Source organism: Drosophila suzukii, chromosome 3 (genome assembly GCF_043229965.1).
Source record: "Drosophila suzukii chromosome 3, CBGP_Dsuzu_IsoJpt1.0, whole genome shotgun sequence".
Classification (NCBI taxonomy): domain Eukaryota; kingdom Metazoa; phylum Arthropoda; class Insecta; order Diptera; family Drosophilidae; genus Drosophila; species Drosophila suzukii.
In genome coordinates, this window is record NC_092082.1 from 16,216,480 (window position 1) to 16,244,278 (window position 27,799).

The 27,799-nt window shown below is 42.4% G+C and overlaps 5 protein-coding genes across 6 annotated transcripts; 2 read left to right on the forward strand and 3 right to left on the reverse strand.

Moving 5' to 3' along the window:
• Positions 1 to 167: 167 nt before the first annotated feature.
• On the forward strand, positions 168 to 1,824 carry eIF3e (eukaryotic translation initiation factor 3 subunit e). Its single transcript, XM_017070219.4, has 3 exons — positions 168 to 343; positions 439 to 831; positions 930 to 1,824. Exons 1-3 carry the CDS (start codon positions 254 to 256, stop codon positions 1,752 to 1,754), a joined length of 1,308 nt encoding a protein of 435 aa, XP_016925708.1. The 5' UTR covers positions 168 to 253; the 3' UTR covers positions 1,755 to 1,824.
• On the reverse strand, positions 1,821 to 4,156 carry LOC108006680 (acetyl-coenzyme A transporter 1). Of its 2 annotated transcripts, XM_070995685.1 has the most exons (4): positions 4,001 to 4,156; positions 3,824 to 3,944; positions 2,357 to 3,761; positions 1,821 to 2,186 (listed from the first exon to the last, which is right to left on the reverse strand). In XM_070995685.1, exons 3-4 carry the CDS (start codon positions 3,758 to 3,760, stop codon positions 2,013 to 2,015), a joined length of 1,578 nt encoding a protein of 525 aa, XP_070851786.1. In that variant the 5' UTR covers position 3,761; positions 3,824 to 3,944; positions 4,001 to 4,156; the 3' UTR covers positions 1,821 to 2,012. The 2 variants fall into 2 exon arrangements, with proteins under 2 accessions (XP_070851786.1, XP_016925707.4); XM_017070218.4 differs by having other exon boundaries at positions 3,824 to 4,049.
• A 471-nt stretch (positions 4,157 to 4,627) lies between these two features.
• LOC108006682 (cold shock domain-containing protein CG9705) lies at positions 4,628 to 6,980 on the reverse strand. Its single transcript, XM_017070221.4, has 4 exons — positions 6,674 to 6,980; positions 6,309 to 6,597; positions 5,474 to 5,596; positions 4,628 to 5,396 (listed from the first exon to the last, which is right to left on the reverse strand). Exons 2-4 carry the CDS (start codon positions 6,440 to 6,442, stop codon positions 5,222 to 5,224), a joined length of 432 nt encoding a protein of 143 aa, XP_016925710.1. The 5' UTR covers positions 6,443 to 6,597; positions 6,674 to 6,980; the 3' UTR covers positions 4,628 to 5,221.
• Positions 6,981 to 7,368: 388 nt separating this feature from the next.
• Positions 7,369 to 9,852, forward strand: mus302 (mutagen-sensitive 302). Its single transcript, XM_036814913.3, has 2 exons — positions 7,369 to 9,116; positions 9,178 to 9,852. Exons 1-2 carry the CDS (start codon positions 7,508 to 7,510, stop codon positions 9,735 to 9,737), a joined length of 2,169 nt encoding a protein of 722 aa, XP_036670808.3. The 5' UTR covers positions 7,369 to 7,507; the 3' UTR covers positions 9,738 to 9,852.
• Positions 9,853 to 10,517: 665 nt separating this feature from the next.
• Positions 10,518 to 22,085, reverse strand: Nrt (Neurotactin). The gene is made up of 3 exons (XM_017070201.4): positions 21,620 to 22,085; positions 13,140 to 13,786; positions 10,518 to 12,939 (listed from the first exon to the last, which is right to left on the reverse strand). The coding sequence occupies exons 2-3, from the start codon at positions 13,741 to 13,743 to the stop codon at positions 11,006 to 11,008; spliced, it is 2,538 nt and encodes an 845-aa protein (XP_016925690.3). The 5' UTR covers positions 13,744 to 13,786; positions 21,620 to 22,085; the 3' UTR covers positions 10,518 to 11,005.
• Positions 22,086 to 27,799: the final 5,714 nt, after the last annotated feature.

The window sequence follows — 27,799 nt, forward strand, 5'->3', positions numbered from 1 at the left end:
GCAAAATTGATATATTTAATATTTGTTTAATTCTTAAATGTTTTTCAAATAGACGCGCCATGCGTAAGCTCAAAAAAAATACCGTTCATAGGAGCACGGTATTTTTGAGGTGCGTGCAATTCCGCCCGTTGGTAACACTGAAGGGGCGTCATTCTTTTCATCCCTGGGCACACTGTTTGCCTATCGCACGCGTATTTTTTGCGGATTTTGCGTGTAAATTTCGTTGTGAAAACACAGTAAAACAGCAGCAATCATGGCCAGTTTCGATTTAACACGCATCAACTGTCAATATCTGGACAGGCATTTGACCTTCCCGCTGATGGAGTTCTTGTGCGGCAAGGAGGTTAGAAACGCGACCAGGCGGTGCTCCGCCAGCGGTTTGCCGTGTCACCAGTAGATAATTATGGGCAATCTACATGTATGTGAGTTCCGTTTCAGATCTACGACCAGCAGGAGCTGCTGGAGTACATCCTGGAGACGGTGAACAAGACGAACATGATCGATTACACGATGGACACCCGCAAGCGTCTGCATCTCAGCCAGGAGATGCCCGAGGCGCTGGTGCAGCGCAAGGCGGAGGTGCTGTCCACCCTCAAGCAGCTCCAGAACGAGGTGGCGCCCATCATGAAGGCCACCGACATCCTCAAGAACGGCGAGAGCATGAAGGACTCGAAGACTTTCGTCAGCGCCCTGCAGAAGGACTACAATTTCAAGGTGGAGCACCTGGAGAGCGCCTACAAGCTGGCCAAGTACCTCTACGAGTGCGGCAACTACCAAGAGTCCACCTCCTACCTTTACTTCTGCCTAATCGTCATGTCCCCCAACGATAAGGTGTGTTCCCATCGCAAGTCCCTCCTGTATTCTCAGATTCCTTAGAAAAGGGTGAAAGTTTCTTCATTAACCCACTTCTCGCCTTCCAAACCATACAGAACTACCTGAATGTGCTGTGGGGCAAGCTCGCCGCCGAGATCCTTACCCTCAACTGGAACACCGCCCTGGAGGATCTGACGCGTCTGCGCGACTACATCGACAGCGCCAATTTCAGCACCATCCAAGCCCTGCAGCAGCGCACCTGGCTAATTCACTGGTCGGTCCTGGTCTTCTTCAACCATCCCAAGGGACGCGATCTCATCATTGAGATGTTCCTGTACAAGCCACTGTATTTGAACGCCATCCAGACAATGTGCCCGCACATCATGCGTTATCTGGCCACCGCCGTAGTGATCAACCGCACCCGCCGCAACGCTCTAAAGGATCTGATCAAGGTGATCCAGCAGGAATCGTACACTTACCGCGATCCCATCACCGAGTTCTTGGAGTGTCTGTATGTGAACTTTGACTTCGAGGGAGCGCGTCTGAAGCTGCACGAGTGCCAGACAGTGATCCTGAATGACTTCTTCATCGTGGCCTGCCTCAACGAGTTCGTGGAGGACGCCCGTCTGATGATCTTCGAGACATTCTGCCGCATCCACCAGTGCATCACCATTAGCATGCTGGCCGATAAGTTGAACATGAAGCCCAACGAGGCGGAGTGCTGGATTGTCAATCTTATCCGCAATGCCCGGCTGAATGCCAAGATCGATTCGAAACTTGGCCATGTGGTGATGGGCACCCAGCCGCTGAGTCCCTACCAGCAGCTGGTGGAGAAGATTGACTCGCTGTCCATGCGATCGGAGCATCTGGCCGGTTTGATTGAGCGAAAGAGCAAGCAGAAGCAGAACCAGGAATCAGTCGACTCATGGAAGTACTACTAAATATCTTACTTTATCGACAGTTAAAGGGATTTTTTAAGCGAATAAACCAGCATCATACCCATTCGCTCAATTCAACATTTAATTTTATTTCCATTGGAATCAATTTTAGTTATACAAAAACAATACGAAGGCGGGAATTTTTAAATTTTACTAGCCTACAGAATGCAAACGTCTGCTAATCCTAGAATTAGTTGTTTGTACCTACGGGTCGGTGCTGGATCCCTTTGAGGACCCAGCCCCGGATCACACGATTGATTGCTACCGCGCCTTCTGCTTGACCACCAGCCAAGATCGCACGGGCAGGTCCTGCAGATAGACTATCCATTTGCGCACCAGCAGCAACCAAACGATGCCGTAGACGACACAAATACCAGACTCCAAGTAGTAGCCATCGAAGGCGATCTCGCACTTGCCAGCAGACGCTTCACAGCTCTGTGGAAGAAATGAATAAAAGTTATTTATCTTATCTTCTAGGACTTTAGGCTTGAGTATCTTCAAGATCTTTTAAAATATCTTTTTTTATTAATATTTAGAACTTTTATCTAAAGATTTGTTTAAATTAAAGTATCTTGAAGATGCGTAAATCCTTCCAAAGCACTCACCTGTTGCTCCTCCTTTCCCAGGCAGGTGTTTTCCGCATTATTGGAGCACTGCTTCCAGGTGAGCACGTCCACCAGCCACAGCACCACGGTGTTGGGCCAATTTCCGCCCAGATTGCACAGCGTGTTGAGAAATGTCATGTAGGTGCCACCCACAGCGGGGTCGGAGATCTTGGCGAAGAAAGCCATGGCGGCCACGAACATGGAGTAGAGGAATACTTGGTAGATGGCATAGCTAGTGATCAGCAAGACGTAGTAATAGACGGGCACTGTTCCTCCCTGGATGATGTAGGGTGTGATGTAGGCTATCCCAGTAGCCACCGTGGCCATGATGATGCGGTAGGGAATGGCCTTTAGATAGATGTCCATGGGACGTGGTCCGTTCGTATAGCGACCCACCGCCAGAGGCAGAATGAGTTGCAGCGGAATGAGTGGAATGGCCAGCAATGCCAGCTTATCCTTGGGCACCCCCGCATCAATTAACTTCAGGCTGGTCACTGCATCCGAGGCGGCAAACGTGACTTTCACGGTGAGCAGGATTACAGCCAGGATCTGGACAGGACGCATGCGCACCATGTCCCACAGGATCTTGTAGCTCTCGTGAATATTAAGCTCGTGCTCTTCCGTGTAGCGTGCGTCCATGTGGGCGTCCTCAATGTCGTTCTCCTTCTTGAAAATGGCTACCAAAGTGGTGGCTACCACAAACGTGATGCCCCAGAACCAAAGGAAGCGAGGCAGCGTGATCATGCCGTTATCCAGTGGCACATCCCGCAGATAGGTGTTGCAGAAATCCTTGGACTCCAGAGCAATAAACACCACATAGCCCAGGAAATATCCAGCGGTTTGGCCCACACTGTTGCATGTGGAGGCATAGCCAACATTGCATCGTTTCAGCATGGTTAGGGCCCAGCCATCCACGGCGATGTCCTGGGTGGCGGCCAGGAAGTTGAGCAGGAAGAAGAGCAGCGTCAGCAGCGGGACATTTGGATCCACACCATTTCCGCCCAGCCAGCGATCTACGTGGAGGGAAAGGAGCAGCATGAAGGCGCCCAGGAGGTATTGCACCGGGACTAGCCAGGATTTCCGCCGGCCAAATCGCCGGATGTACAGAGAGTCCACAATGGGAGCCCACAGCAGCTTCAGGCTGAAGGGCCAGTAGGCAAAGGAGAACTCCGCCTGCTGCTTGTAGCTGGCTCCTCTGTTCTGGAGCAGCATGGGAATGGCTGCTATCAGGCCAATGGGTATTCCCTGCAGCACATACAGGAACAACAGGATGGCTATATTCCTCCGATCCCCGCGAATGTCAGGTTTTTGGTGCTCCACCTCCTTCTCCGGCTTTGAATGCTCCTCGATGAGCAAATCCAGGTCGGCACGGCTGCCCGTTGTCTTCCTCCTTATGGCAGACATGCTGTAGGGGCATTGGGAAATATGTATTATATGCACATGTCACTTGGGAGGCCACCGGCTCACCTGTTTTTCCTAATCACCAACAAATAACAACAAATGTCCCAGGTCCACGTCACTCAAGTGCAGAGCTTTTTTCCCAATTTCTCGATAATATCCTTGTACTGCCTCTAGTTAGGTTTGATGTCTGGATGAATGGGTTTAATATTCTGTGCCGATGGTCTTTTAACTAAATCATATTACCGACAAATCGCAATATTTTCTTTCGTGGCATATGTTTGTTGACGTTCCCATATACTTTTATAGCAACTTGAGGTCCCACTACGCAGGTAGGTGCTATAAACCATGGCTATGGTCACACTAATCACTCGAGATTTGAACTTGGTGGCGGGAGGCTTACGAAATTGAAATCCCTATTGGGAGTATGAGGTTGGGTTGACTATTTATAACTCTGCTTTGATAAGCCAGGCCGTGCAGAAAATTGTAGGTACATATGTTTAGTATTTAAGTAATGTAATATTACGAAATGAAAAATGAATTTTTAATTGATTCCTTTACTTTTTTAATTTATCAGATGAAAAAATTTATATTGGGAATAAGAAACTCTTATGGAATAATATTTAAGTGTTTAAATTTGTGGTTCACATAAGATTCATTACGAAATTGGAAAAACACTTCAGTTGCATGTAAAATCTAATACTCTTCTGATATATTTAAACATCTGGAATTTTCTTATATGACAAAATATTATATTATATACTCCAAACGGACGAATATTTATTATGCTGACCGCAACTGTTAATATAAAAATACGCACATCTGTAGATAACACTCAACTCCCACACCACTCCATAAAAATCACCAACGCAATTGTTTTGCAGCTTTTGTTTTAATAATAAAGTGAATTACTGAGAGCATTTTGCTTGTTTGCTTGGCGAACACATTCAGATGTTTCGATATAATTAAAATTAATTACTGATACAGGCTCCACAGCATCGGGCGCTGTGCGAGTGGCTTCTCGAACAACGATTTCAATTTCCAAATACATAGGTTCTCAATAATATACTCGAAACTGGTTTCGTTTGCCCTCCCCTCTTCCAGAGGAAAAGGCAATGTTTGTGACTGTGTTTTGACTTTCATAGCTTAGCTTAAATTCTAATTAAGTGTTCAATTGAAACTCTGGTGATGCTGCTCGCTGGCTGGCTGGATGGCAGGCAGGCATGTTGCTCATTTCTATTACGTTCGTTCTGGTCGGGTTTTGGGCTTTTTCCTGGCTGCTTCGGTTGCTACGGTTTCATTTACATTCATGGTTATTGTTCTGTTCGGGTTTTCCATTTCGCTCATCTCGGGTGGCGTGCTCCAGCTCAATTAAATTTCTTGGAAGGCCGTTCAGCTTTTAACTGCTCACTTTTCCGCTCCCGCAATCCGCACTCCGCATCCTGGGCCTCCCAGCCTTACATGGACTTACTTGGCGGGCGAGGAGCCGCCAAAGAAGGGCTCCTCCCACTTGTGGTGCACCTCGGGCGTCAGGTTGCTAATCTGCACGTGCACGGCCTGGTGTTTCTCGTACTTGGGCGGAATGGCGCACAGACGGTATTTGACCTCGTCCCCGGGCATGGGCACATATTCCCCTTCGATGCTGTGGAAGAGATTACATTTTTTGGTGGTTTAAAGTAGCCAGCTCAAAGGTCGCGCATGCATTATTCATCCACTTACTCGGAAACATGGCAGAAAACGTCCTCTCCGCCGGCATGGGGTGTAATGAAGCCGTGTCCTTTGGTGCGGCTGAAGGATTTCACAACGCCGGTCACAACCGGATTTTCCAAGGCCCGAGCGGAGCTGTTTTTTTTTTAGCATTTTTTTTTTATATTTTGAGTTTGCGCGTGTTTGGATTTTGGCAGCGTTTGATAAAAGGGAAAGGAAAAGCAGGAAGACACAATTAAATCAATGGATGATGAAAGGCCAGGGGCGAGGGCAGAAATTAAGTAGGGGACTTATGTACAGAAGGGTGTCTAAGAGCTTATTATTTTGCTAGGATCGGATCTTAAAGTATTCATGTAATATGACATTTATATAAAATACAACTATTTAATCAATTGAAGCTTTAAGAAAATGTTTTAAAGGTACAATTAAAATCCGTTAATCAATTTATAATGATAATTTTTTTCAGATATAAGTAGAGTACATCAAAACAACGCTTAGTTTAAAAACAACATATAAGTAAAAATTTGTAATTTATCATAACCATTTTTTGGGATATTAAATATTAAATGATATAAGATTTAAGCAGACACTGTCGTATTGCAGCTAGCAAAAAATGAATTTTAGGTAAGGATTGAGTCATTGTAATTATTCATTGGATAAACATTGAAAACATCAAAAATGATTGAAAAGGCAAATCTGCTCAAAATAAGGAAGCTCGTTTGGTCCCTGAAACCCCCTGAATAGAGACCCTTGACCAAAGTTGTTTTAGGGGTCAAGGGGGTGGCCATTGGGTGGGTGCCAAGTGGGTGGTTGGGTGGGTGGCTGGACAGGAGGCAGGGGGACTTACGTCGAGGCCGTGCGAGTGCGCCTCGTGATGATGGGACTGGGCAGCTGCAGCGAGGCATTGGGACTGTGGCTGTTGTGGTGGAACACCGGCGGCTTGGCGGTCAGCAGCTTCTCGGGCGTCCTTGGCTCGGCCATGGCTTTCTTCTTCTTGTTTACTTTCTGCGTTCTACGTTCTTCGTTCTCTGTTCTTCCCCTTTCTTCTCTCCTTTCTCTTCAGTTAGTAGAAGCGGCTTGCGTGTGTATATATATATGCTGGGGTATGTGTGTGGGTGAGTGGACGGCAGCCAAGTCTGTCGAGTTCAAGGCCACGGGGGGGTTAGTCAGCAAATTGCGTTGCACTTATTTCACCTCTTCCCTCTAGCTTACCGTCAACTTCACGCCCTCGTTTTTAGCACCTTTTGCAAACTAACAACCAGAAATTTAAGCTTCCTTTTTTTGGGACAACCGCACACACTGATGCAATTGCTTGCCGCTATGAGGAATGCCGGTGTTTCTTGGTTTTTTAACCCTTTGATTAGGCCTTGTGGGGTTTGTATTTTGTTCACTATGTAATCCGCCAATTTTATTCAGGTTTTTGGGAGAGTTTTATCTTCGTTTAATGCGCGCTTTTTAAGGATTACACTTTTTCAACGAATGGCGGCTGAGGCGTCAAAGTCTGATTTAGATTGACCGTTTCGAGCTTTGATAGGAAATCCTAAAAGCTATCGCTCAGCTGTGCATCGATATAATATCGATATTTATAGCAACTTAATATATGTAATTATTAAAAATAACTGAAAAATTTTATTAAAATAAATAATAAAAAATATTTTAAAATACCTGTAATGTTTTACTTTTAAGTATATCAATAAACATTTAAACAAAGCGACCGTTGCGTAGAGACTAAAAGCAATAATTAATAAATAATTGTTTAAATTACAAATAATATAACCAATTTTATTAAAATAATTTTCCTATGTAGGGTTAAATAAATTGCTTTTTTTTATCAAAAGTTTAATTTTTAAACACACCTCGATAGTTTCTCTTGGCCATCACTAGTGACGCTCACGCTGTATTTTTGCTTTGTTCCACCTCTAGATTGATTAGCGTCTTGTCCTCCTCGAAATTCGTCAAAAAATAACAAAACAACCCAGTGAACCGCTATGTTTTTCACCAGTACTATGATATTTTTATAATATTTGCCAGTATTATCCATTTTACATGAGCGATACGGAGAGCGACGGAGACGCAGAAGTTGAGGGCGTCGTGGATCCGGATATCTTCTCATCGGACAGCAGGGAATCCGACCAGCCCGTCGTGCGCAGGCAAAACTGGCAGCGGATTATGACCCAGAATCCCGACTTTGATCCGGATTATGTCCTGCGAGAAATGGAGGATGCATACAATTCAGATGAAGCCGGTGGGGTTAGATATATAGAGATGCCATACATAGATCCTGAGGAGGAGGGAGAAGGGGCTCGTGGGGTAGTCGCACAGATTCGCCAAGAGCTCATGTTGCTTGCGGGTGAACTGGCGGAGCCTGGGGAATCTCCTGAACCAGTTGGAGATCAGCAGCCTATTGGGGGTGTTCCAGGGCCTTTGGAAGCTTTGCAGCTGCCGCTTGAGAATCAGGTAGAAGCTCAGCAGCAACCAGATCAGCCCAATGAGAACCAGGAACCCGATCTTGGTGAAGAACCACACGCGCAACTGGCAGAGCAACCGCAGCCCAGAGTTCCTGCAGTTGTCCTGGTAGATCCTCCGCCTGTGCCCAGTCCGCCCAGTACTTCCCGTCGAAACCAAGCCGAAGAACCAGGTGTGATCTCACTAGACACACCGTCACCGCCGAAAAAACGCAAACGTCTCTCTGCCGCCGCCGACAAAAGCCTCAAAAAATCGCCCGAGGGCAAACCCAAAATTGTGGAGGACGAAGACGATGGCCTTACCTGCCCCATTTGTCTGGATTCCTGGGAGATGAGTGGCGAGCATCGACTGGTCTCCCTGCGCTGTGGTCACCTCTTCGGGGAATCCTGCATACGAAGATGGCTGAACGAGAGCCAACGCCAATCATCTGTTAAAGTGTGTCCGCAGTGCAAAACTAAGGCCACGTTCAGGGACATTCGTCACCTGTATGCCAAGCGAATCCAGATGCTGGATACGGATATTAGGGAGCAATTGGAAGCGGAACGCCGACGTACCCAGACATTGACCACAGAGCTGGCCACCGCCAAGCTGGCCCAAACTCTCACCGCCGAGAAGCTAATGCTCCTGCAGAAGGATTACGAGCGGCTGAAGGAGCTTGTGAGGGCGGGCGGTGGTCGAGGAGCCTTTGGAGGCGATGCAGATGGCAGTGGTGGTCAGAAGGGCATTCACCAGCTGGCCACACATCGTTTGTACATGGAGAAGAACTTTGAGATCACCCGAGAGCCCGGCTGTCGTGTTCTACTCTATTCCGCCAAGCACTCCATGCTGGTGGCCTCCCAGAAAAGCGCGCAGAACTTGTTTCCCGGCTACGGAGTGCGCTTCATCGATCCGCCCAGCTTTAAGCCACTGCACTTCCTGCACACCTCGGCGCTTTTGGTCAGGGACATTGCATTTAGCGAGTCCCAGCACTTGCTAACGGTGGCCAGTCGCGAGCCGAAGATCAAGATCTTTGACACAAGGACGCGACTGTGCTCGTCCATGTTCACTGCTCATGACAAGATGCTATGGTCCTGCGCCCTGGATCGCAACGAGCGTGAGCACTTCCTATACGGCGGCGACCTGCGAGGAGGTGTATACATCTATGACTTGCGGTTTCCCGAGAACATACTCTGCGAGTTCCAAGCCGAAGGTGAGCCTTTGATAATGTAAGCATTTAATTATTTTATAATGCATTTATTGATCCCTTTCAGAGAACTTTAGTCCTGTGATACACATAGTTCCAGTGCCACCAAACAAGACTTTTACCAGTGGCGGCTTTCTGGTCTGCCAGCTGACGGCCCTCACCTTCTACGAGTACGCCTCGGCCAATGATACAGCTGTGCCCACTCGGCTCAATGTGGAGGGACCTTTCCTGTCCATGCAGTACGATGCCGTGCAGGACACGGTGCTGATATCGGCCCGCTCCAATCCCACTTCACCCAACTCACGCTTCATACTGTGCCGACTGGACAAGATAGACGGTACGCCGGTGCTGAAGGTGAAGGCCACCATCTACGGCTCGAAGGCCACGCCGATTATGACGCGACCCACCCAACTGGGCGTCGAGGATAATACTCTGGTTGTGGGCTATCTGCAGGACAGCAAGCAGCTAATGATGCACGATGTACGGCGGGAGGAGCGGGTGCAAACGATGCCCGTCAACGAGGTGATCTACGACATCTGCCCGGTGGCCACTCAGGCCGGATCCTATTTGGCCGCCCTCACCGACAATAAATGTCGTGTCTACAAAGTTAACAGTTCCAAGCGATAAGATATGCCTGCATGTGCATTCGTTTTCCATGAAAATACCCAAAGATGTGTTTAGCTGTAGTTGATTTCTAATAAACAAGAGACTGCTGGACGAAGTGGACGAACATATAAGCTTAGTACTTAGTTTAATTTTCTCATTATTTCCGTTTATTAAACATTTGTCAACCTTACGGTTCGCGTACAAGATTACTCTGAACATAAATCTATATGGTGTACTCCATGTTCTGTTTTTGATTCTTGATTTCATTTTTTGAATGCTCGTAAACTGTTGTGGATAAGTTTTGTATAAAACAATAGAAAATGTTGGTTCGATTAATAATATACATATAAAGCTATACAAAAATGTGTTATCCATACAATATCCGATTTATATATATGCGTAATTATAGATACTCCTAAGTGAATGGTGGAAATGAACGAAATGATTGAATAGATGTCTAAATTCATTCCTGACAGTCTCGAAATGTTTGCAACATTTTCTTCTCTTGGAAAAGTCTCTCGATCTAAAAATTGCAATGAGTTTTGAGCGGCATACGCCACAGCTGAGATTGTGAACAATCCTGGCCAGCGTTGGCAAACCCAACTAAATATTAATGAATTCGGTTTGCTTCTCTTGAGTCTTGAGTTTTGTAAAATTGTATCAAAAAAGTTTCGTTTCGTCGTTGGTCGTTTGCGGGTTTGGTAAATCAAAAACCTCTGTGGCATTTACTCCTATATAGTTGTATATGGTTTATAGTTTAGTATATAGATTAGTGTGTTGGATAGTTGAAAGACGCAGATCTATACTTTTCAAGTATAATTTTGTATATTTTGTGATGTTTTATTTGTGTTTTTGCTTTTTGTGTCTGTGTGTTTTTGTGATCGTTAATGTTAAGATTAGAGAATACGTATTCGTGTAAAGAAACGTATGGAGTCAGCATAACTTAGGACTTTCAACTTAAACTGTACGACAACTAAATATCCGTTACACATATCTCTATATTTATATATATATAAACACTAGATTAACTTAGGCTAAACTAAACTCGAAACGAAGTCGGGAAAAATGAAGCTTTGATTCGGGTTCCTACTAAATTTAAAGGAATCGTATGCTATCGAATTGAAGTCAAACAGTTAAAAGCTTAACTTGGTATTATGAGTAAAGATGGCTTTAAATTTAGTAGAAATGGAAGCCGTAACAAAGCTGAATGAGATAATCGATCCCCAGGCGGATAAAGACAGGTGAGAAAGATTAGCTGCGCAGGGCTAACTTTTGGGATTTTGGTTCGTTTAATCGACGCGCGCGTATCGCGGCACTATATCCTTGCTGATCCAGTAGTTGCAGGGCAAGTAGTCCTCCTGCGGCAGCGCATCCTGGCCAAGATTGATGACCCTGCGGTTCTGGACGAACGACTGCACCGTGCCGTGGGACACATAGTAGTAGAAGAGCTGCTGCATGGCCGACACGAAGCGACGCTGCTCCACGGTGTGCGGCTCATAGCGACCCAGAATGGCCTGGACATCGGCATCCACGGTGGCCAGCTGATCCGCTCCCTCGCCCTGGGTGACGACATAGAACGGCACACTCGGCTGTTGTCTCGCATTTGTCAGCAGCGGGCAAACGCTGCGAATGTCCGAGATGATGGAGACCAGCGACGCATAGCTGCTGGCATTGTACTTCTCGATAACCTCATCGGTGAGGCCCAAAGCTCCAATCTGTGAGTTCTCCAGATAGGCACGCACCTCCTCACGCGTCCAGTTCGTATGCAATTCGCGGAGTTTCTCGGTGTGCGCCTCATGAGCAGTGGCGCCCATTACCAGGATCGGATTCTTTTCGTTGGCCTGTTCCCGCTTCCAGGTATCCGAAGGATGTTCATAGACCACATCTCCATCAAGCACCAACCACTCGTGTCGGCTGCCACTGGCATTCGCCTCCTGGGGCTGGGGAAGATCTACGGGGAAGTGCAGCCAGGTGTCGGGGGTGGCGGCCCAAAGACGCTCGCTGGACGCTTCGCGTAGACACTGCACATCCGTACACTCGAGGGTGGCCATCAGCTGCTCGTTGAGTTTGCCAGATTCGCTGAGGGGTTTTCCAGGCAGAATTGCCGATCCAGAAGAGGCCCACGCCCTGGTGTACAGATCCTTGACCTTCTGAGAGTTGACCAAAAGAGTTACCAGAGTGGCTCCCGCACGATGACCCAACAAAGTGACGGATTTCGGATCACCACCGAAGTTAGCAATGTTTAGCTTGATCCACTTAAGCACGGCAATGATATCTGTAAGCGCATAGTTGCCAGATGTGGGCGGATGTGCCTCCTTGGTCAAGGCATCCAAAGCGAGGAAGCCGAAGACACCCAAACGGAAATTGGGACGTACAAAGATCACATCGTGCGATCGAGAATAGCGAGCCGATGGACGGAGTATTCCGGGAGAAGGACCAGCCAAAGATTCGGCACCAATCAGGACAACGACTGGCAGCGGATTGTTGTATCGAACATGAGGAGTGACCACATCCAGGTAGAGGCAGTCCTCATCGCCCACGGTGGTTCCATTGCCCAGTCTCTGCGTGCACACCACACTGCTGTTGTGCGTTGGCAGGGTATCATTCCAGCACATATTGATGTCATCGATCAGTTCGGCCGGTTTCCATCTCAGCTTGTCCACAGGCGGCTTCGCATATGGAATTCCACGGAAGGCAAAGGCTCCATCCTCTTTAACACCCTCCACGGGTCCGCAGCCCGTCACTGCCATGATGTAGCGTCCTTCGCGCAGCGGCGGCGTGGTCAAAGTCTCGTGGGTCAGCACATAACCAATCACGGCCAACAGGAGCACGAACAGCAGGATTCCGAAAACAATCAGGGCATCGTCCACACTGCATCTGTAGGCACGCAGACGAGTTAGCAGGGAGACAGGTCGGTTCTGCTCCTCCTCCTCAGCGGCCAGTTTCTCCTCTGCCGCCAGTTTCTCATTCTTAAGCTCGTCCTTTATGTCCTCGGTGCCGTTGGTCTTGACGGGTGCCCGATCGACCGTGTCCTGATCCTTGAGAGAATCGTCAAGGGTCTCCATCGAGGCCAGACCGGCTTTGCCCAAACCGAGTTCCACATCATCGTTGCTCTTCTTTTTCGGTATCATGTTGGCAATGGGCAGCTTGATGGCGTTCAAAAGGCCACGCTTTTGTGGTGCATCGGAGGCGTCATCACCGGGTGTAGCTTCAGCTGTGGCTTCTGCAAATGGATAATTTAATTAGTTTTAGTTCGATATGTATGATATTATCTGAAACGGTTGGAGATAAAGGACTCAGGATAGGATATTCTATATACCCGATATCATATCCTAAATTAATGCAGAATATCTATCAGTTTCATGGAATATCCTATTCTTTTAACTAGTATATCCACCTCTTTTTAATAAAAATTGTACTAACCTGACTTAGCATCAGCATCTCCATTAACCAGCTGCTTCTTTTCCTTCTCGGCGGATGGTTTGCGGGTGAAAAAGTTACGCAAGCGTTCTCCCAGACCTGGACGAGATTTCTGATCATCTTTGCCAGACACGGCAGCGGCATCTCCGTTGTCCTCCTTATCCTTGTCCTCCTCCTTCTCCAGCAACTCGCCCTCGGCACCATCGCCCTCCGCCTTGGGCTTGTTCTTCATGAAGAAACCGGGCAGCTTGAGGCCTCCAATGGGGATCTTCTTGGGCTTGACCTCGCGCTCCTCCTTACTGATCTTCTTTTCATCAGCGCCGTCGGGCTTTGTGCCATTTTCGGCGGGAATATCAATGATCTCCTCTCCATTTCCTGGTTTGGATTTCTCTGGTTCGGCATCTGCGATTTTCTTCTCGGCCACTGGTGAGGATTTCTTGTCGGCACTTGGAGATGCTGGTTTGGAGGTCTGCGGACTGGGTGTCTTCTCCTTAGAATCCTCTTTTTTGTCCAGCATTTTGTCCGTTTCCTTGGGCTCCTCGAGAGCCTCCTGCTGGGCGGCTGTCGTCTCAGTGGGCGGGGTTTCCTTCTCTTCGAGTTCGCCCATATTTTAGATGCTTCAAGATCGTTTAGAGAACTCTGCGAGAATTCTGAAAAATATAGAAAAATATATTTTCTTAGTTGATGTTCTGGATTTCAGGTCCTTTTCAGGACAAACCTTGACTTAGTTGCAGAAATAACTAGGTTACACTTTGGTTCTGGTTTTTAGTAACGTTTTTTTTAGGGATCTACGATCTAGGATCTATCACGATCGCTGGCTGAAATGCTTCTAGCTGCCGCTCCCGGCTGCACAGGATTTTTATACCGTCCTGGTAGAAATTCTTGAAGTAATGATCAGCTGCTGATCCTGGCAAATGTCAATGCCGGCTGCCTCGCTCACCTTTGTCCTTGCACAATTGCTCGAAGGTTTTCCTCGCCCTCTCTCTTTCTCTACCTGAAGGTCTAGTTGAAAATCCTACCTGGAAAATGCGGCCCCAGGTAGGCCGAGGAAAATTTGCTCGTATTTCCCTCAACATATCCCGGCAGCATGGCGTTTTTTTCGGGGCGGGAAGACCGCAAATTTATTAAGCGAGCAGAACCAGCTGCATACCGATCATTTTGTGATACAATCCCCGAACCCAATCCCTTCCTTCTTAGGTTTTTTCTAGTTTCGTAGTTTGGTACGTGCGTCTTGTCGCTTTTCACACGTCCCACGTTCTCCGAAAAACGTTCTTAATTAGCGAAAAACTATAAAATCAGCGTGGAAAGCAACCAAGGACATTCGCTGCGTCCTTTTTTATGGAGTATTGTCTCCGAAACAGCGTTCGCAGCGGGATTGCAGTAGCAAATCACGTCCAGACTAATTGACCGCACCAGAAACTGTTAGAAGTCATGAGAATATTCTTTATTTTGAAGTCCTGTCTTGACTTTACCTGACTTTTTTAATGAGCTGGACATTAGAACGACATTAGTCCAGTCGCAATTAAAAAACGTGATCATTTAAAAAAGATTTGCGTTTCGAAAATATTATATTTTGGTGAAATTACATTTACATTAGCATCCAAGATATGAAGCAGACGACTATGTATGATCTCATCAAAAGATTATACGATTCTATACTTTAATCCTTAGACTTGAATTGCTTATCAATCACACACATCATCACGTTCAGTCATTTTTTTTAGAAAATGAATCTAATATTAATCTCATATTTTTTTTTTTGACCCACTAAATTTACATACATATCTTTAAGCCAATGTTCTTTACTGTAGAGCAGTAAAGTAAACTGCTACCCCATTACTTCCCCATTGAGGGTATTACAAGTCCATTACTCGCACGCATGAAATACAATCCCAAGCCAAAAGAGACGACATGGTAGATATGGCCAAGGAAAAACGATGCCAAGTCCCGACCTCTGTCATGTAAATCAACCGAAATTCCATTAAAATGTGAACTTTAAGTTCAAATTGCGTTGCGTGCCATAATCTCCCCATCATTATCAGTTCATTCTCTGGTTTTTCCCGATTTGGTCAACTGGAAGGGTGACAACCCGAGTGACTAGGAAAATCACAAAATGGAAATGAAGAAAAATCGAAAGCAACTCGACAATGTTGCGTATCGAAAGTGAAAAAAGAGTGTCACACACATGGTTCTAGAACAGAAAAAAAAGTGGGGAAAGAGTTGGGTTGAAACAAGGCGACGCATTGCAATCCAATTGAATCGGATTTCAGAGTATTACCACGACGACTGGCGGGAAAGGGCGGAGATAAGTTGTCTGGCAGAAGTGTGGAAAAGTCATGGGGCCAGAGGCATATAAGCCTCCTTGTTGTTCTTGCCGCTGTCTATATAGTAGTCGTACTATATGGCATTCCCTTCTCTAAACAGAAGCAGGTCAAAGTAATTACAGTTCACTGGAAGTGGAGTATCTTCGGGTACTATCTTGAATGTGGATCTTTATAGTGCGTTCTGATAGTTGGCATACTAAAAATCTTGACACGTCTATAAAAAGTAAGACTGTTTTGAAATGATTCTGACAAGAAATAATTAAATCTTTATTGTCTTACTTTCTATTGAGAATTCTTTATGGACAGGTCTATAAAAATACTATTTCCAAGGCATAGTTCTCTACTTTTAAAGCTAGAATAACATTAAAACATAACTTCTTTTTATTAAATATTTCCCAAAATATATTTATTTTTCTGTAACGCACTGTCCACGCAATTATTAATTAAAGGCAAGTTAAAAAATAGCAAAAACTCGATTATTTATAGGGCCATACGCAGACTTTTCCTCATAGCGATCATTGTTAATTAGCTGAGAAATGTCTGAGGAAGTGTCTGTTTCAATGGGGGGTCAAGCAAACAAAGTTGACGCACCCAAAACGCAATGAAAAGCGCTAAAAGGGAAAATCGTTCCATGTCGTCAAGTCACGCAGTCCAGCACTTTTACGCCCCGTCCTCCTTTTTCTGGATTCTTTGCGGCATATGTGACCGGCCTGTAATTGGTCTTGGCTCGTAAATTAAATCAAATTCGAAACTTGCGTTTGACATGCAATTCGACTTCCTTCTCACAGTCGAAAACCCCCAAACCTGCTTCCTTTTTTATTATCCCTGAATATTTTTTTAGTGGTATACATGGAAATTGCCGTTAAAATATAAAAAATTTACCTCAACATGTTGGGGGATACTGTGGTCAAAGGTTTACAAATAAAGCCACATCACAAAAAACCCAAAATAATCTTAACCCTTTTCACTAATGCCAGAAGAAAAGTTTTTTTTTAAGTTTTGTTATTTCATAGGCTTTACTAGAATAATCACATCAATGTAAGCTTTGTAATATAGCTACCTACAAATATCCCCTTATAAAAAAGGTTTCATTTTGGAATATTTTACCTCTACTGTTCCAAAAACCATACTAGATTATCCTGTAACATGAGCAGCCAAAATGTTACCCCAACCAACCACCGAAAACCTTCGTAGATCCCAACTTAAGCGCAACAAATAAATTCTGGTGAAATATCTCGTATCTTGAAACATGTCAAGAAACACTTTGAAATGCATAAAAATGCAATTGCTTTAGGCCATTTATTCCACTCGAGGGAGTGAAAAACAGAGCCATGTTGAATTGGGCGGTATATTTTTGGGGGAGATAACCACCCGTCATGAGTGGGAAAGCGACAACTGGTACAAGAGTTTTGGGCACAAACTGCCGCCAAAGACGCAACCTGTGCCTCTGTTTCTGGGACTCATTTCTTTTTTCTTAATACCCGGTACTTAAAGATTACAAAGGTATATTGTTTTACTTTAGATACTTAAAAGTCTTAAAAGATAATAATATGAGGTTGATATTATTATATTTTATCTTTATAATATTTAAATAATATAATATTTATATATAATTTAATATTTATATGTTATTATTTTGTAATGTTATTTTCAAAATTTTACGTAGAATTAGAAGAGACTTTGAAATCGTATCCCATACAATATAAAAGATCAGATCACCGCATATCATATTTAAGGAAACCACACAAAGCCTTTAAAAAAAGATCTTTCTTACTAAATAATATTAAATATCTTCATATTATCAGATGAAAAGTAAATCCATATTTGCTTTTTGCTTTTAATATATGCTGCTCCAAAGTTTAGAAGTAGATTACTGGATGTCATATAGTCGCAATGCCCAGTTACATTATTTTAACTTTGTTTCTTTTTTGCCTAACTAACGGCAGCGAAGCATGAAACGAAAACAGTGCGAAGGAAATGACAAAAGGAGTGGGGGAGGAATTAAAGGGGAAAACGAATGAGTAGGGGGAAAACAGTAGTTGGGGGAGGAGTGTGGGAGGGTTAACCGATCTACGTCCTGTTATTATTATTTATTACGTTTCCTGTTGGCTTCCTATCTCTTGTGGCCAGTGAAAATTGCTGCCGCCCGCCTCCAGATGGCGTCTTGGTCATTCGATGTGTGCGTGCGAACGGGCAGTTTAATGTGTGAGCGAGGTGGGTAATAAAAAATAGAAAAAGGACACACTATTTTGACATGCACTTTTCAGAGCGTTTTTGTGTGTGGGCGCTGTTTATGCTCAATTAAACAGGATATTTGAACAATTTCAGGACACTTCGCAAACCGAACATTAAGATCTGCTGATAAAAAAGCGCTTAAGCCCTGCAACTCGTGTTTATAATTATATGTACGAGGAAATTTGTCTAGACAGTGCACATAACAAATAGTCATAATTGCTATGCAATTTCAGGATTATACACAGCCAGAAAAATAATAGCGTATTAGAGAAAATGTTTTTGGGTAGGTATTAGGACTTGGTAATGTCGCATATAAGAAATATTTATGATAGAACAAGACAACAGCACCTATTCTTCTTTTTCCATTATTAGAACAGAAATAGACACACAAAACTTTCCAAACTCTACAAATAAAAAAGTAGAGATTAAATTTTATATTAAATTTAAACTTTCTTTTTCTATCTTTCAGTGTACTAATTTTCCCTACTCAAAGCACCTGCAATCAGTGCTTTAGATTCAATAACCTCAGGGCAAATAATTTTTCAATTTGCGCCTCCAATTTCCACGACGGAAAAGAGGCAGACACCGAGGAAAATCGCAAAACTTCTAACGAACTCAATTTGTCATCCGGACGCCATGCTAATGGACTTCTGGTCGGGATTGAGCCTCCACAGCGGCCTCCTCCCGGTTACTAAAGCCCCTCGGGTCATTTTAAAATTAACTTTTAATATTCTGATCTAACGATTTATCATGCCGTGTTGTGGATTTTGGTTCAAGTTACTTAATTTCATGGCAATTTATTGAAGTTGGCCAAGTGGTAGAATGGAAAATGATGAGCTACATATTCGCCAAACAATCAAAAGAAGGGTGATTAATGAACAGATCTGACACGTGTTCGAAAAACAATGCGGAAGGGGTCAGAAAAATGAAGGGGATTAAGTTCACTCGAGCATAAGGTACACTTTAAAAAATTTTAAAATTAGAGCAATATACAAAGCAGCAGTCTTTAAAAGAAAATTTCATAAGTCAAGTAATGACAGAGACTACTACATTTGGAAAGAAATTTATTATCAAGTCTAATATTAAATTTAGTTTAGTAAAAACTATTTATTTAGTATAGTTTTACTAGTTCTAATGAGTTAAATTGTCAACCAGAAAAAATTTTTTTCAGTACATTAGAGGCGGAGAAACCAGAAACCGCAAAACCTTAAGGTTTATGCACGTGCGATGTGAATTCTCATTCGTCTCCCCTCTTTTTATTTAGATGGATAACAATCTCCTGGGGCAGGTAGAGAGCAAAGAGTTCCACAAACCTCAAAGGATCTACGGAAGGCGCCTAGTTCTGGGACGAGGGGATTGGTACAATAAAAAATGGAGTTTGGAATGGGAACAGCAAACAAAGTTGGAGTGAGATTTCCACTTCAAACAGGGAATTTTTATGAATTTGTAATTACACTCAAGGGACAAACAACTCTTGAAGATATGGATGGGATAACCTTGAGTTGTTTTATGTTTGCTTATTATACAGTGTTTTCTTGAGTTTTAAAGATCCTTTTTTCCTTTTCCTCTTTTTTTTTGAGTTTTGGTAAAATTAAATTCCCTTAAATTCAATTTATTAAAATGCCTTTAAGTTTTTAAATACATACATGCTCTCTTATATTTTAGGATTTTTGTCCTTTTCGAGTCACATATGATTACAATTAGATTGGAATTAGATATTGCTATTTAAACCAAGTGTTATTTTTAGAGAAACCCAAGTACTGAGCATCTTAAAGTCTGTATAGTACAGTACGGGGTTCTTCCCAACGTATGGCTGTCTTTCTCATTATATCATTCCATTTTATTGCACATTTTCTCCTAGCGCGACGTTCCTTTTCAGTCAGATAAGCAAAGATTTCCTTCAAGATAGTAACTCTGAGAATTCCTTGGTGGCAAACTCCTCGCAGGGCAATTGAAATTGTCAACAAAAAATATTTATGATTTGCGCTGGGGTTCCTTGTAACCCTCATTAGTCAATTGTCAGCAGCACTCGAGAAGAGCCGAGTTTTGGGATCTTATCCCAGCACTTGACTTTCAAGTTCTCGGTGCTGATGGATTTACAATTTCCTAAATGAAATTCCCATTTGCTTTTAAACTGTTTGACCATGAACTCCACATGTAAAGCGATGGATTGTTTATCTTTGAGAGCGAGAAAAAGTGTTGAAAATTGTGTTTGGTATTCTTCTAGCATTTTCCTTGTGTTTTTTCCTAATTGTTGTTTACTTTTCAAGTGAAAGCGGCCAACTTACATAAGAAACAAACAATTTCAAATTGAATTGTAAAGCAGAAGAAAACTTTTGATTACACACACATTTGGGGGGGTAAAGTGAGAAAATGAGATACTCATCAACATCATGATGATGATCATCAGGGTTGTCGGCTTTGTCTTTTGAAAACTTGGCAAAACAATGAGGGAAGTTGGAGTGAAAAGTCAAGGGGGAGTTGCCTCAATAAATCTCTTTCCGAATGCAAATGTTGCGTCAGCTTGGCATCTTCACTTCTTCCTACCCTATTTTTTTTTGTTGTGCCTCTGTCTGTTGTTGATGTTTTCCTTACTTTTTAGTTACCCGATTCCCCGGAAGTCTTTTTCTAGAGCGAATCGAAATGTAGCAGCTGCCAACTCGAACTTTCTCTGAAGATCCCGGGAATTCGTGATCTTTTCCCTGCGCCTATTAATTCATCATTGAATTATTGCTCTTTTTCCCGGTATCCCTTCAACGATTTCCTTTCCATTTGTTTACTGAATCACTTTTTGGGGATTTATTCGAGCTGGCGTCTGCCTATGCATACAAATGATCAAAAAGGGTCTTCCTATTTTTGGAGCCAACTCCATCCACAACTCTGTGAATGTTGATGGATTGAAATATCTGAGGATTAGCACACATTATGTTTATGAAATGTTCAAAAGGATTTGTCAGGGCTGTGATTTATATCAAATGGTTATGTTTTTCGTGCGGAGAGATGACACATGCCCTTAGAAAGGATGGAAAATTAGAAATAAAGGGGGAAAGAGCTGTCGGATCTCTGACACGAGCCATTAGACCCCAAGACGCATATGATGATGATGATGAGTGTGCGACGCTACGGAGGGATTATATCAATGAATCGTGAAGTGCCATTAATCTTATTAGGAGCTTGAAATAAAATGTTTGTGGAGACGCCTTTTAAATTGTTTTGGTAAGATGTTCCCTCGATAATTATGGCTTGTGGAGGATTAGAAATTAATTTAATGATTTCTAAGGATTAGTGCTGAGCTTTTTTCGTTTTCTTAACGTTGAGAAATTCTTCCGGGCCTAATGTAAGATTTAGATTTGAGAAATAACTTTTATAATGTAAAATTTTTGATATGTTAGGCTGTGTTAAAACTACCTAAAATTGATTGGATTGGAACAACAAGAATCTTAACAGACTTCTAAATTTTTAAATGGATTTTGGTTAATTTAAGAAAAAAAAAATTGTTGATATTAACAACGATTTCGAAGTACCTATGCTAGCTAAAAACCAGGCAACAAGCAGCTAATTTTACAAAATCTGAAACGTTAGTGAGGTGTTAATACTAATTTGGAACTCACTTTTTAGATCTCACTTTTTAAAAATATTAGAGAATATTGACTAGTTTTCCGTTTAAAAATCTATCAACCAATTTTAGTTAAAATTTTTAACATCCTTTTTTGTCACCCTCATGGTTTTAAACATGCAGGCTACATTTTTTTGAAGGTTCTTGAACAATAAATATAACATTTCAAAACGAAGAATTTCGAAGAAATCGTAAGTTTTCGTTGTCATATGGAAAAATAAATCTCATTCACGTTGGTACATTTTTTGTAATGTTCTATTTTTTTTTAAAGTTCCCTGGGGTCCTCTAACACGATTTTTGATTCATACCTGATGTTCAAGCCACTCAAACACGATGTGATGTTGCTGAAATGCGGCAATTGGGAATAATCCTTCAATCCGTGGAAACAGCGGGTGGCATAAGTGAGCGAAACGCGATGTCCTTCCTGCAGGACACTTAGGTGTGTATAACAAACGTAGAGATTTTTGTGATTTACTGCGGTTTTCTTTCTTCCACTCTTTCTGCACAGAGCAAAACAAAATGCACAAAAATAGTTGCGGTGTTTGTTTTTTTTTTTTTATGTTTTGATTTATGTTAATATTTTATTTGCACTATATATGAAGCATTCACAATAGGAATACAAAAAGTTATTCCTTTTTTGATTTTGTTTTCTTTTTGGTCGCGTCTATTTGGCGAGAGTGTGTGTTGCTGTTGCAGGATAGTGTGCGATGGGAAAACGAGGTGACCGGAGCAGAGGAAAAAGCGTGCGGAGTCCAAAAGAGCGTGGCTCTAACTGACGCCGATTCGGCTTCCACAGGCGGCAGTGGAAGAGGAGCAGAGCAGAGCAGAGCAGAGCAAGAGCCAGACCAACCACTGGAAATGGAGACGACTCTCTTATTGTCACTCTCGCGCTCTCGAGTGGAAAGAGGAGAGTGGGAAAAACAAAAATATATATCGAATAAATCATATTTTGATTAAAAAAATACAGAACTCCAAAGAATTATATATATTTTAATGTTACTTTGTAATTAAAAATTGTTTTTTTTTTTTAAATTTTTAAATAAGTTCTTGGTAAATGATCCATAGTGCTAAGAATTAATATAAAAAAATCGTGAGGGCTGTGATTTTTATCAAATGGTTATGTTTTTTGTACCTCAGCCCAAAACTGAATTAACCAGAGATATGCAGCATAACATTATATTTTCATGTAGTCTTTGTACATTCATGGTAGCAAACGGCAACACACTTGTTATGCAAATTTTAAGTTAGTTATTGTATAAACAACGGGTACTCCGTTTTAAGATTTTAATGTTGAAAAATCAAAAGTTAAAGAATCTTAGGCTAAGTCCACTAGTAATTTTATTCTTTATAAAAAAATGCATTCTATTAAATCGAAAAACATATTGCTCAGATCTACTAGAAACCTAATACATCCTCCAAAAAAAAAAATCACTCGCATTTATTATAAAAATAGACCAGTGTGCACTGGAAGCGGTATTCTGATTGAGCTCCCGCTCTCATTTTCTCTCTCTCAGAACAGCCGGCTTGGGACGAGCGTTTGGGAAAGGGGAGAGGGGGGTGCGCCCGCATAGGGGTGGCTGGAAAGCAGAGGCAGCGGACTCTCTCCTGCACTCTCTCTCACTCTCTCCATGCATTGCTTTGTTTTCCTGTACAGTAAATGCAAAATGTTTAATAGTGTTTTTTGAACAGGGTACTGTAAATTGGTAAGATATTTGATTATGGATTAAAGAGAGGTACATACGATCTTATAAAGAGTTGGTTTTGGAAAAGGCTGGTTTAAATATAAATTAAGTAAAATATTCTTTGGTTTAAGTAAAGATTTTTAAATATAATATTTCAACACATATAATAAAACACATATAGCTTTTTTTACGATAGGACTCCTTCTATAAAAACTTTATGGTCAGTTAATGAAAGCTGAGCACCATAATGCTTTAATGTTGCTAGCGTAGTATTATTTATAAATCTTTTGAAAGAGTATTTTGCGATTCTGCCTTCAAATATAGTTCTTGTTTTGTTGTCCTTTCTTTAAGGATGGAAGGTAACAAAAGGAAACCGGCTGGACGAAGTTTGTTGATAGGGGATTTCGGTTTGGGTTAAGATTATGATTTCGGTTTTGGAACTCGTTTTCGAATGCCCATCAATTGGCAAGTGCTGAAGCGCAGTTTAAACCGATGAGACATCTGGCGTATGTAGGGAAATTCCAAGTCCTGATGCGTCATTACAGCACTAACCCTTGCCTACCCCTATCCCAACACCCCTTTTTTTGGCATAGGATTTCATATCCCTACCCCTGAGAATATCTAGAGGTAAACAAAATATGATCAATTTTCACGTCACCTTTTGCGCAATAACAGTATGATACGTATGTTTCCGGTTTTTTAAAACATTTATATTCAAATTGTAAGTGAAATGCATGATACAGGAAACACAGTCTTAACGGATAACTATTATATTTTTTATTTTTCTAAGAAAATCATAAAAAAATATTTTCTTTAAATGTTGTAAGATAAATATTTTAGATGGTGAGTTTCGATAATAATAAATATTGAACTGGATACAGTTGAATGATTGGAGCAGTAGCCATTACGACACGTGCTAGGAATGGCTTAATGCTCGTTTCTATCCATCTTATCCCCCTCCCCGATAGTCAGACCCACATGTCAACAACTTTCACGCCCCGAACTATGAGGGTTCCCTATTTAATTGTGGAGCTACTGAAGCATTTCATTAGACATGATGTTAGGCGACATCTGCTACCGAAAAGCCGAGCAAATGGCGTAGGAAACTATAAAATGTGAAGGTAGGCTCGGGTTACCTTAGAGTTTGACGCATGCCTGTCACGTAGGAGGGAAGGATCAAAAAATGATCGCATCGGATCGTTATCATGATTGCAAATGGTAACGAGGAAACCCGCAAAATGTGGGACTCAAAAAAAAGGAAGTGGAGGAGTGAACACATGTTCCTGTCTTGTTTCTTTCTGTGTGGGTTGCTCGGATGGAATAATTAACAAGTTTAATTTAAATTTGAACCGGAAACGGTTGAAACCGAAAACGAAGACCTTAAGAAATTCGGGGGAGTTCTCAAAGTACACCAACGATATGTAATTCAATCAACCAATGATTCGGTTTCAATGTGCTCAGTTAAACCCCGAAAAAGCCTCTTAATGTTTGGGCTCAATTATATGGCTTTCTGTGTCGGAGGGGGTGCAGTATCTAATCCTCCACCCACTTTCCATCCCATAAACGCCTGAAAGTCGACTACAAATAGCGAACAAGGAAGTTGCACATAAAATTCGTCTTGTTTTAGCCCCGTTGAAAATTATGTTCGGACATAAAAAAACGCAACTTTTGTGGGTAGTGCCCTCACTACACCCGACAACCACTTTTAACCACCCACTTGGTCTGAGGGCAACCACAAAAGTTACTGTTTTATTTACCCAAACAACCCGGCAAAGGGCGAGGCCGAGGTGCTTCAGGATGGGTATTGGACTTTGGGATGCGGGACATGTGGCGAACAACAGGCGCAGCAAGTGTTAAGGTGGTGTTCTGGCGCCCCTTAATGGAATCAGTCCCCCAGACTCGACTTGCCTGCCCAGATAAAACATGAAACGCTTTTAAGTGTTCCTCGCAGCTGAGGTTAAACACCTCAAAGGCGGCTCACTACGTCTGGAAAAGTTCCGAGAGTGGGTGGGGATTTCGGTGGTGCAGGGAAACCCCCTCGGGCAAACTATGTATGCAGAACTTGGGATGTGGGCTGATCAAATTAAGTTGAAGGTGCAGATCAAGACAAAGTTATGATTAAACTTGAGAAACGTAAGGATTCAAGGTGTAGATGCAGCTAGACATTTCTGTAAAATAATTAAAACTATCTCGCTATAATAAACTTTATCATGAATTTAAAAATGTTTTTCCTTTCAACTTCCCTTCGGACTTAAAAACCTTACCCTTTCTTTGGTCTAGAAACGCTTTCTTGTACATTTCAAACTCCTTCAGAACTAGTTTTCTCCATTTCCAGCTGGTATTTTCCCCTCTGAACAATCAATTAAGGGACCAATTCGTCTAAACTCTCCAAGGGTCAATGTGTCCCATTCAACGGGCAATCAAAACAGACCATTGATACTTTTGAGCTGCTGTAACAATATCAACCTTACAGCCACAAGAGGCAGATGAAAGATGTGCACACAAAAGATGAAAACCGAAATGCACAAATGGGCATTGAAAATGAAAACGGAGTCTTTAGTAATCTTCAGTGACACAATAAAATACAAAAAAAAAAGTGAAGAGGCAGCAGTTTTCAAAAGGGAAAAGTACCAGAGGGAGATACAGCCTGTGTGCGTGAGTCAAGTAAGTGGAAATAATCGCAGACAATAGAAGAAACAGGGGAACTCCTCTTGTGCTGCATCTGAATCTGCAGCCCTAGCTGCACAGCTACTTCTCAGATACTTCTACTGGCATCCGAAGTGCAAAGTCAGATTGTCAATCCCAGGCAGCTTCAGATGCAGAGTGCATAAAGTCAGCGGTGCAGAGTCGTTGCACTTTTTAAAGTGTCGCAGTCTCCTCAGAAAAAACACCCAATAAGAAGTGGACCCAGACTGAGACTTTCGTCTTCACTTGGACGGCAGAGCCGGATTAACACTTAAAACTGTCGGTGTCACAGTGGAAACATTTAGAATTAAGGTTTTTTAAGAATTCTAATTTACAACTGTGTTTTGAGTTGATCCTATACCTAGAAAAATATATACTTACAAAGGCCAAGGAAAACTTATAATAAAATAATCATATACTAGATTTTTTCAAGGTTATTTTTTAAAACAGGAGAAGCTTCATGTTATAAGTCTATACTTAGTAGAATTATAATTTTTTTATTTATTCTTCGCTCTACAGCTTCAAGGTATAACTCTTTAACTGAGTAGAATTTGACTTTATTCTTAAATTCTGAACTTACTATACAAATTTCTAAAAATGTGGATCTCCTGTAAACTATACATTTAAGACCACTTTGTTTCAGAACGATTTTATGTACCGGACTTTAAAATGTTCTTAGTAATTATTTCCGAACTTGTAGTTATACAATCCTGACACAAAAAATAACTTGTTTACAATAAGTATACAATATTTCAGAAAAGATTGTATACCAAAAACAAATGTTTAATACTAGTGTGACTGGGATATAAAGCACTATGCAATTTTATTCTGACTATTAGCACATGTAAAACCATATCATAGCCACTGTGCTGCAGTCTAAGAAATACGGAGAGTCTGACATTGACATGCATGTAGCAGGAGAAGGACTGAAGACAGAAGCTCCAGCCGGAGAATCAGAAGCATCTGCCCCTCATAAAGACCAAAGAGCAGGGCTCAACTCATGCCCCGTGTGGGCGATGTGTGTGCGAGATTGGATTGGAACTGAGACCGGGATGGGATGGGATGGGCTGGAGACGGAGACCTTTGTTGGGGCCCTGGGCAAGCTCTATTAATATCCGACTTCCTACAATTTGGTGAATGCGTAAATTGTATGTGAAAGGAAAGTTGACTTTAATGCGTCATAATTGATGCACAATGAAGAGGGGAAAAGCGATAGCTTGATTTGATTAACGCAGAATGTAGCTCACAGATATACGTATACTCATAGATTTAAATGTATTTGTAAAAGCAGCACACCCACTGCAATTGAAACTTTGACTTACTGCCAAATTATTGATTTTCATGGCATCTGCAGTGAGTATCTGCAGCCAGTAAATGTGTTTTTTTTGCGGACTACGTATGTGGGCGTTTGACTTTGCCATCGTTTTCAAGGAAGCCCTTCAAAGTTCTTTTTGCCTTATTTTTCCAACACAATTATCCGCTTAAAATGCCAAAGCGGGCCAAAGCAGCAATGGGCAAAGTATCTTTAAGATGCAATTCAGTTGGGGAAACTTGATGCCGGTTCGACATAAATGAGACCTGTCGCTGGGCCATCGAAAATAAATTTTCAATTAAACGCACATCAACGATCCGACAGCTATGGCCACATACAATTGGTTTATCTCACAGATACAAAGATGCTGTGTGGATCTAATGAAGATGATGCAGCGCATTTTGTTGGCTGCACGAGTTGAAATTAAGACAAAAGTCAAGCCAGATGGACAAATGACCAGAGGATGAAATAAGTATATGACAGCTGCCATGAGTTGAAAGGAGAAACAATAAAAATGAGGAAAAATTACAGCGCGTGGCATTGAACTTTGTGGGGAAAAATCACCAAATCAGATACTTTTTATAGCCAGAAGTGGACGTATCTCCAAATAAACTTATATAACCAAAAGATACCATGTGATACGTCTTTGATTTCCAATAAGTGCCTCTCGGAAATCACAGAGAAAATGCAATTTCTATTTTGACAGATGCTTTTTGCCTCCTGCAGATACTTTTGATTATTCCTTGAGTCTCAAGAGAAAATCAATTTTTAATTCGACAGCTGTCGCTGGAAATTGATCTGCTGCCGCA

Bases quoted from the DNA above. Each gene is read 5' to 3' on its own strand.
- eIF3e (XM_017070219.4), top strand. From the start codon at position 254: ATGGCCAGTTTCGATTTAACACGCATCAACTGTCAATATCTGGACAGG. The intron at 344-438 runs GTTAGAAACGCG...GTTCCGTTTCAG, and splicing joins AGTTCTTGTGCGGCAAGGAG to ATCTACGACCAGCAGGAGCT. The intron at 832-929 runs GTGTGTTCCCAT...CAAACCATACAG, and splicing joins TCATGTCCCCCAACGATAAG to AACTACCTGAATGTGCTGTG.
- LOC108006682 (XM_017070221.4), bottom strand. From the start codon at position 6,442: ATGGCCGAGCCAAGGACGCCCGAGAAGCTGCTGACCGCCAAGCCGCCG. The intron at 5,597-6,308 runs GTAAGTCCCCCT...AAAAAAAAACAG, and splicing joins CGCACTCGCACGGCCTCGAC to CTCCGCTCGGGCCTTGGAAA. The intron at 5,397-5,473 runs GTAAGTGGATGA...TCTCTTCCACAG, and splicing joins GTTTTCTGCCATGTTTCCGA to CATCGAAGGGGAATATGTGC.
- Nrt (XM_017070201.4), bottom strand. From the start codon at position 13,743: ATGGGCGAACTCGAAGAGAAGGAAACCCCGCCCACTGAGACGACAGCC. The intron at 12,940-13,139 runs GTTAGTACAATT...ATCCATTTGCAG, and splicing joins AGATGCTGATGCTAAGTCAG to AAGCCACAGCTGAAGCTACA.
- mus302 (XM_036814913.3), top strand. From the start codon at position 7,508: ATGAGCGATACGGAGAGCGACGGAGACGCAGAAGTTGAGGGCGTCGTG. The intron at 9,117-9,177 runs GTGAGCCTTTGA...GATCCCTTTCAG, and splicing joins CTGCGAGTTCCAAGCCGAAG to AGAACTTTAGTCCTGTGATA.
- LOC108006680 (XM_070995685.1), bottom strand. From the start codon at position 3,760: ATGTCTGCCATAAGGAGGAAGACAACGGGCAGCCGTGCCGACCTGGAT. The intron at 2,187-2,356 runs GTGAGTGCTTTG...TTTCTTCCACAG, and splicing joins TGGGAAAGGAGGAGCAACAG to AGCTGTGAAGCGTCTGCTGG.